The sequence below is a fragment of the Monopterus albus genome, unplaced genomic scaffold, assembly GCF_001952655.1.
Source record: "Monopterus albus unplaced genomic scaffold, M_albus_1.0 scaffold385.1, whole genome shotgun sequence".
Lineage (NCBI taxonomy): Eukaryota > Metazoa > Chordata > Actinopteri > Synbranchiformes > Synbranchidae > Monopterus > Monopterus albus.
In genome coordinates, this window is record NW_018128265.1 from 276,458 (window position 1) to 285,417 (window position 8,960).

Here is an 8,960-nt window from a genome sequence, read left to right on the forward strand (position 1 = left end):
TTTTAGGACCCCAAAGGTGTGGAAAAACTGGACACAAAACACTAGCTGGAAACTTAAGGGAATTTCAGTTTATGATCTATGAGTAAAGTAAATGAGTAGAATAGACATTTATTAATAACGTGGAATTACTTTGTGTTCATTTCCAGGTCTGGAAGGCAACTAAGCGAGGTATTTGTCCAGCTACCATCCAGGAAGGAGCTCCCAGAATATTATGAGCTGATCAGGAAACCTGTGGACTTCAAAAAGATCAAGGTACGATGAATATGAAGACCCACTGATTATCAGCAGGGAAAGAAAAATGTGTCTGACCATCTAGTGATACTGTAAATACTATGTTATAAACACTAAGATAAACACCATCTAAAACCAGTCATATTTGATGTACAAATAACATTTTTTGAATCTTCACAACTGTTATTTAATGTCATTGTATCAGCTTTGTGGCTGGTAACAGTATTGTTAATTTTGTCAGCTATTTTTTGATGTAGTCTTATTCCTGAGATCAGCTGTTCATGCTAGCCTTGTGGCGGGTTCCGTGCACATATAGTCTAACCTAACAGCCACAGGCCATGGGGACTGAAAATTGGTGTTAGATGCGACAACCAATCGTTTTAGCTGGTATTGTGTGTCATTGTAAACGACAATCGATGCTACACTTTGGACACTGGGACACTCACAACAAACCGACACAGTTGAGCATGTCAGAGTATTTTCTGTTTCCATGGCATGCCGGTGTGGCACTGACCAACAGGAGCACAGTTTGCTCTTCCACTCATAACAAACACCGTGGAGCAAAAAAGATATGAAGATGTTTCTTTTCCAAGGTGGAAATATGAAATGGAGGGAACATTTATTGAGCTATGGCAACAACAGTCAATATCATAGTGATACAGGTACCGATGTGTAGCCCGTCATATCCCTTGTCCAGGTCCCGACAAGAATCTCTGATTGTAATCTGGCAATTTGACACAGTGACCATCTTATCAGACACAAATATCGTGTACTCTAGGCCTGGCATTAGCCAGCCTCATGCAGCCATCCAGTCAAAGGACCTCTGGATTTCATTGCAATTTCATTTAATCTTTTTATCTTAGTAAAAATATGGAGAGATTTTGGTCATCTTTTTTGTCAGCAAAATTGTTTGGAGGTTTAGTCACAGTTATTTCATGACGTGAGTTTCATCTCGTCTTCATCATGGGAGAAAGGGTCACTAAGAAATATATTTTGTCACAGTTTTCATTAACATAAATAACAGTAGCTCTGGCACCTTACATACAGTATCACCTCAGCTGAAACCTTGCAGAAAGGGATGAATGTGTGAGTTGTTCCAAGCTGGTGTTCTTTTGTCAATAGGAGCGTGTGAGAAACCATAAATACAGGAATGTGGGAGACCTGGAAAAGGATGTGATGCTGCTCTGTCACAACGCCCAGACCTTCAACCTGGAGGGATCCCAGGTCAGCAACCCTGTCCTGGAACTTTGCTTTCTCAAATTCATTTTTTAATTTTCCTTTGTGTTTACTTGTGTGGTGGTTAACTGTGTGCACTGGAAAGTCAGAGTCTGCACATTGTCACGCCTTAGTTTTTAGTTTAGTGCTGAAACAAGTCATCTCTTTTGACAGAAAGCTCTCTGCAGCCAGTTTTGATTACTGAGTAGTTGTTGTTGTGAGTTTGTTGTGTCCTGTGTGTTCTTTGTATGCAGCCCCATTAGCCTGAATATAGAATGTAATTTTTTTCTGAAAGTAAAGTTTGTCTTATATATTTGATGACTGTAGTCTATGAGTGTCTCAGTCAGTGTGTAGTGAGTCTTTCAGTCAGTCAGCCTGGAAAGTGTTTTCTTAGTCCAGTTTAACTTGCAGGAATTTCTGAAGGCTGGTGAAACATTTTGCTGCCACAAAGGAATTAAATTCATTCCTCTTCCTGTAGGTAATCATAATAATAGTAGTTTTTTATTTGTAGCCCTTTACCTGACAGGTTTTCCTCTTCTCCCATTTCTATGTCCATTCTCTGTCCATTGCTACTTAATCTCTCCTTTATTTGAATCTTTACCCACATAAAGTCGGGGGTCTGTCGGAGGTTTCTTCCGTTAAAGGGAGTTTTTCCTCCCCACTGTCACCAAGTGCTTGCTCAAGGGGGATTTGTTGGGTTTTCCCTATGTAATAATATTGATAACAGTAAGGTCTAGACCTTACTTTGTAAAGTGTCCTGAGATGACTTTTGTTGTGATTTGGCGCTATACAAATAAAATTTGATTTGATTTGATTTGATAAACTTATTGTCCAACAATTTTCTGGCAATACACGTCGTTCATGCTGCTCAAGGAACTTTTTGTACCAGCCACTCTAATTATTTTCTGCAGATATACGAGGACTCCATTGTTCTCCAGTCTGTGTTCAAGAGCGCCAGGCAGAAAATTGCCAAGGACGAAGACAGTGAAGATGACAGCGATGAGGATGATGATGATGAGGATGAGTCTGAGGCAGAGGGTAAGATGTGCTGGACATGAATACGAATAGACAAGCACACACATACACAAACCTACACTTGTTGGCTCATTTAAAGTCGACATTGTAAACCCAGTGAATGCTGCTCTGCTTTGAGATTCGCTTTGCCTCCGTTCAGCGGGGAGCAGCGTTGGCTGTTGCCTTCATGCTGTAGCACAGATGAAAAACAGGATGTAAATGACAGGAATGAAGAATAAGGGTTGTAACCTGGGGAGTTTACCTTAATTGTACTTAAAAATGTATTCTTTCACTCCAAAGCGCTTTTATTGGAGTGCTCATCTGGTCTTCCCATGCAGAGTAAAACCAGATGAAAGCTCAGAAAGACTGAGATTTAGAAAATAATGCAGCTGAAAGTTCTAGAAAGGCCCAGTAAGTAAACACTAATCTCTAATAATTAATCAACTAATTGACCATTTTAAAAATAATTAACAACTATTTGTAATTGTCATTTTCAAGCAAAAATGCAGAAATGTTTATTTTTATCCTTTCAGACATGAAGATTATCTCCTTTTCTTGGTTTTATATCATTGCAAACTGAATTCTTTGGCTTGGGACAGTTAATTGAGAAAGTAATTGGCATATTAATAGATAATGAATGGGTGGGGCAAATCGGTTGATTCATTTCACAGTTTTACATAACAGCAGATCCTCACATTTGAGAAGCTCACCATGAGAATTTTTGACACTTTTGCTTGAAAATCCTATAAACAATCAGTTATCAAAACTGTTAAATCTCAAGCCCAAAGCTGGAACTTGTAAATTTTTGCCACTATTGTTTTTAAAAATGACTTAGTGGGTTAAGAAATTATCCAAATTTTTGCAAAAAAAAAAAAAATTGTGGTCAATTGACTAATTGAATAATCAACTAATCATGTCAGCTTTAGAGTACTGGTTGGTGTTTGTGGAAATAATGACACCCACATGTACAGTGCAGGTCAGAAGGGGCCCAGAAACAAAGTTTTGTCCCTGTAAACCAGCCATGTCCTGAACCTAAATGTTTGTAGAAACTTGTATGAGATTAGAATAATTTTATTGTCTGACTAAGGTAACAGTTATGCAGTTAAGTTTCTCCTGCTTTTCCCGTGTGCTTCATTCAGCCAAATCAGTGCGGGTTAAGATCAAGCTGAGTAGAGAGGGGCGCAGCCATGACAAAGGCAAGAAGAGGCAAAGCCGAGGGAAGGCCAAGCCGGTGGTCAGCGACGACGACAGTGACGAGGATCTGGACGATAATGTAGGTCATCCTTCTTCACTGCCTTTACTGTGACTTTGGCAAAAATATCTTGGTGATACTTTGCTCAGAAAAAGGCTAATTCTTCACTGTTAGAAAAAATAGTTTCAAGCTCAGCAAGCTTTCTTCATGTGAATGTGCAAATGTGAGAAGTGAATTTATATGTTTTAGGAAAGCTCCCAGTCATAACCTTTCCTTTGCCGGGCACCAACACTGCTGGGGTGACTAATAGCAGATTAATTGTTTGTAAGAGAAAGACAACAGTCACTGACACAGAAGTACAGTAAAAAAAAGGAAGTTTTGGTTTGAAGCATGTGAAAAGAGATCCAGGTTTTTCCTTCCAAAATCAACTCTTTTCACAGAGAACAGTAACAGGAACCATGTTCTGGCATATTCACAAGACAAGTTTATGTACTGAAACAAAAAGTCATGGAACTTGCAAGTTAAGTGAATGAAGGGCTTCAACTAACATTAAATAAAATAACTGTTCAGTCTATAAAATGTCAAAACGTGGCACTGGTTCTGAGAGCCTAAAGTAATGTTGTCATAGTGCTTGTTGTGTCCGATCAACAGTCCAAAACCTAAACACACACTGTTTACTTTGATGCAGATCTGGCCATAAGTATTTAGAGTAATTGCACATTTGGCTACTACATGTTTTTTGGACAGCTGTGTGTCACGCACTGCTCAGAGTTGACTGAAAGTGGAAAGCTGCCATTAAGGCTGAGGAGGAGTTGTCCGTCAGTGTGAGGAGCAAAGAGGTGACCATGCACCAAGTGGCTTTTTATTTTTGGACATTTTTGCCTTTCTGTCAAAGCAGTAGCGGAGATACAGGCAGGAAATGTGGGAGAGAGGGAGGAGGCGTGACATGCAACGGCAGTCCCTCAGTCTGAAGTCCAAAATCAACAAAGTGGGAACAACCTTTGCTTAAATATTAACTGTCCAACACTTTAAAGTAAGAACTAAAATGTGCTGGTGAAAGTCCTGCAACCCTTCAATGCAGCAGATTGGCCGTGGCCTAGGTTTTGTAGTTACTGTGGTTTCTATGAGTGCCAGTGTTGTACTTGTCTGATAATTGGCCCCTAAATTATAATCAGCTGATTATGATTAGTAGAAACAGTTCAAATTTGTTGCACTGAGTTCAATGAAGACAATAATAGACCTTCTTAATTCCCCAGCAAGCAAACGACTTAAAGGGATTTGGATTTGTAAAGTAGATTTGGAGCTGGATTCAGATTTAATAAAATGCTATTGAACCCCGTCCCAGCTCTGCACTAATGCAGTGATAGTGCAGTAAGGACACTGGCACAAGTTTTCAATCTGTGATTGTGTCCTCTGATTACTTTCATGCTAAAAAGGCTGCTTACATTTCATAGGGGTGGAAAAATGTTGGTATTTTATAGTTACAGCGGGACCTTGTGGAACCTGGTTTGTGAGTGTTTTGCAAGACGAGCAAAAAATATTTTGATTCGATATACGAGTGAGGTCTCGCAATATGAGTAGTATGTACACTTTGTCTGCCGAGTGTCATGTCACAACTGAGCCGATGGTTCTCACACTTCACTTGTATAGTCAATATCTGTACTGCAACAATGGCCCCTCACACCAGCCACGAGTCTTTTCAAAGGTAAAATGCAGGTTAATTTTTTATTTTTACTTTATACCGTCCCCGCCTTCGCCTGATTGCCGGCCGGGAAACGTTACAGACTCACAAAGTCACACACCAGAGTGTCAGACTCACAAGCTGTATCTCCCTTCACAGATCACATGGTTCACATGTGATTCATGCATTCAGGTGTCGTAATAACAACGGGGAGTCGTTCTTGTAGTTCGGGCTGCTAATCAACACAGTGGAGTCAGTGAAGGGAGGCTGCTTCAAACCCCTCAGTGCCTGATTGTCACAGTTGGTGTTGGAATTCAGCCAAATGTGAACACACAAACATGACACAGATTCAGTGTTTCACTTTTGGAGGGTTTCATCCTCTGTTTATGTTATAATTAAAAACAGCAGTGAGCTCTATGTCCACTCTAAAGGTACAGACAGTAGCTGTTTTGGCCCATTCCCAGCTGCAACGGGCAGCAGGAGGCCGAGCCTGAGCCACCGTGGTGCTTCAGTGTTTGTATTCATGCCAGCGGTGACACTGAACTGATGGGTATGTGAGCTTAATGTAAACGGCTCAGCCCGACTAAGATCTTCGCCTCAGCTGTCTATCAGCCATGATGTGCAGTCACTTTCTCTCTTTCTCCTCTTACTACTTCCTTCAGGTTGAAAAGTGAATTTCTTCTGAATTTCTAAAAAGATCCTTATCCTCTGTCACTGCTCAAAAATGGGCTCCACCATCAGACCTTCTTTTCCCTTGAGGCTTTTTTACTTCAGGGTATCAATATATTCAGCCTGTGATGATCAATGCTCATGTTGTTGATGATCTGTAATAAACTCTCCCTCTCTGCTCTGCCTCTGCGCCCACCTCTAATCCTCCATCTCTTTCTCTGCAGGATCAGTCAGACAAGAGCAAGAGCGACGACGAGTGAGGAAAGGGATATGAGGACATGGGAATATTGTTTATAGCACTTAAAGAAAAGGACAATATCTTCCAGTACTGTTGGTCAGGTCCATAATCTGTATGTTTTTTAAATTTGAATTCATTTGTCATGTTTTCTGTCGTGCCTATTGTTGCCCTTTCTCCTGCCAGCTTTGAAATGCATTTCCAAAAATTGCTAAGATGCAGCAATACTGATCTGCTTAGATTCTTCTTTTTAAGACAAATCTGTAGCGTATTTTTAACTCTGTGCTTTAAAACTTAAAATCCATTGGAGAAAAGGAAAAAAAAAGATTTGGTCACCCTATATGCAATTTCACTTTATTTGAACTTGCTTGCACTTTTGGAAAATGAAATATTAATATCCAAATTTTATAAATGTGTAATAAAAGTACAAATATAAAAATCCAAGGACATCAGGTTAACTTTGAGAGCCATCAGTGATATAAAATGACAATTAGTCATGTTTTTAATTTTTTGATTTATTGTTTCACCTGGTGCGGTGCCAAATGTTGAAACGTAGACAAATTGATTGCTTGCAAATCCCGCCCCCAACCAGCGACTGTCCAATCATTTCTTAGCAACCGTAACTAGGTACTGAAGTCTATCGAGTTTTGGATTTCTCCACACGTTGAGAACGTGAGGAGGTGTCAGTGAGACAAACAACATTTTGAAGAATGTGGAGCTGAAACAGGAATGTTACTACCAGCGTTACATTACTACTGTTTGTACTAATCAACGTTAGTAACTGAAGGTGAAAGAATTAATTGATCAACAGAAAAAATAATCAGCAACTGTTCTGATAATCAGTTAATTGTTTCATTTTTTTCTGTAGGAAGTAGACTTAACAAAGCTGTGCTAAATACTGTTCCCAGCCTCTCACATTGGAGGGTTTCCTGCTTCCCTTTGTCTTATATCAATGTATACAAAATATTTGGGGTATTTGGACTTGACACATCTGGAGACATCAGATTCACTTCAGCAATGCTGTGATGGGCATTTTCATAGACAGAGACTAAGCAAATAAATGAAGAAAATAATGGTTAGCTGCTGCCCTAGCAGTAGGCCAACATTACTTCCAAAGTCAAGGAGCATACCATTAACTTGTGGGGTAGCAGGCTGCCGGTGTCTGTGTGGGAGTGTTGACACTAATGTTAGCAGTTCTGTCCTGCTCTTTATTGGATGTGGGGAAGTGCACGCCCCAGCCTGTGTTGCCCGAGAAACTCACTGATTACTCAGTGTCACCACCTTTTTGTGTTGTCACAACAAAAGTAAACGCATATGTCTGACAAATATAGTCAGAAGCAGTCGCAATTAAAAGTCTGATTTTACAACAGCCCAAGGCAGTGTCTTCAAATACCGTCATACAACAAAGAGAAGCATTAAATCCACATGTGCAACAAACTGGGACAAGCCAATATTTGTCAAAGTTAACAAAGCAGTAGTTCGTTCATTTGTCGTTCATTAATTGTTGCAACTCTAGCTGGAAACAGTAAAAAGAAGCTTATGTATGCGTAGGTAACTACTGCTGATAAAATCTGCCAGCAGTCATTTCAACCAAGCAACCTGAAACCTGCAGAGGTCTTTCTGCCTGAATAAATGGACCCGGTGTTTCAAAACCAGCTAAGACTTTCAAGAGTAAATCTGCTGCCGTTGTCACTGAAAACAGTGAGAACTGAAAGCTTGACAGATGATGAAGGGAGAGGTTTAGCACGAGACGATTATGAGTGTATACTGTTTATCTTAGAGCCAGCACAACACAGTTACTCACTGACTTACACATTGTTTGAGATGGCCATAAATGCTGGATGCTTTTTCACCTACTTTTATTGAGTAACATGTAAACCGAGGCAGCACATGATTTAGTCAAGTCCTTGTATCTATTCTTCTAAAGCTTGCATGTTGTTGTGAACCAGAGCAGAAGCGATGAACTTTGTTGCAGTCATTTTCTCACTTATTCTGGCCTTCAGAGCAATATGTTGTTTTAGGCAGCAGATCTATGGGAAAGCGTCTGGTTGAGTTAAACCAGCATCTATCACAGCAGTAAATGTAGCTTTTCAAAGCGTGACTACATGTTGCATCCAGGACTGTAAAGAACCACGTGTTAGCTGGATCTCTGCAGACTAAGACAGTAGATTTAATATTACAATGAAAACTGTTATGGGTTTAAAATCAGATTTAAATGACATGAACTATCACCATATATTTTAAAATGACATACTGATTTTTACAGTTTGAGGCTTTTGTGTTCCTTGTGTGTTACTTTTGAACCCTCATTTTATTGGTTTCTGTTGTTTGTAGCATGAACTCTTTTGGCAATATACTGTTTACATGCAGATATATCTTTTTTTGTTTGTGTAACACGTGCTTGCTGACTCTTCCCTAAGTGTGACTTAATCCCCGCTTTCTTTGCACAGTGTCTTTGTGGTTGTATCTCATAGCCCAGGGCAAATAAAATCTCACCGATCATCAGCACAAATGTATTCTTCAGTTTATTTTGCTGGGAGCTGTTTCTGCCACCTGTTAGTGTTTGTGCATGTGTATAAACCCTGAAGTTCTTTTTTTCAGTTACAAGGTTAGGTTTCGTTACAAAACTTCAGTGGTGGGATGTAACCAAGTACTATAATTCGAGTACACATGTGAGGTCCTACTGTTCCTGCCCTTACTGTTGCATTACGAAGTGCTGCTCC

General features: G+C 39.8%; 1 protein-coding gene across 1 annotated transcript in view; it reads left to right on the forward strand.

Moving 5' to 3' along the window:
* The window catches only part of smarca2 (SWI/SNF related BAF chromatin remodeling complex subunit ATPase 2), a 49,492-nt gene extending 40,750 nt beyond the window's left edge, over positions 1-8,742 (forward strand). Inside the window, exons 30-34 of the mRNA XM_020585915.1 lie at positions 147-252; positions 1,354-1,455; positions 2,358-2,484; positions 3,600-3,733; positions 6,227-8,742. Of these exons, the coding sequence (XP_020441571.1) occupies positions 147-252; positions 1,354-1,455; positions 2,358-2,484; positions 3,600-3,733; positions 6,227-6,262 (505 nt within the window). The 3' untranslated portion in view covers positions 6,263-8,742. The remainder of the gene's footprint in view (positions 1-146; positions 253-1,353; positions 1,456-2,357; positions 2,485-3,599; positions 3,734-6,226) is intronic.
* The last annotated feature ends 218 nt before the right edge of the window (positions 8,743-8,960 follow it).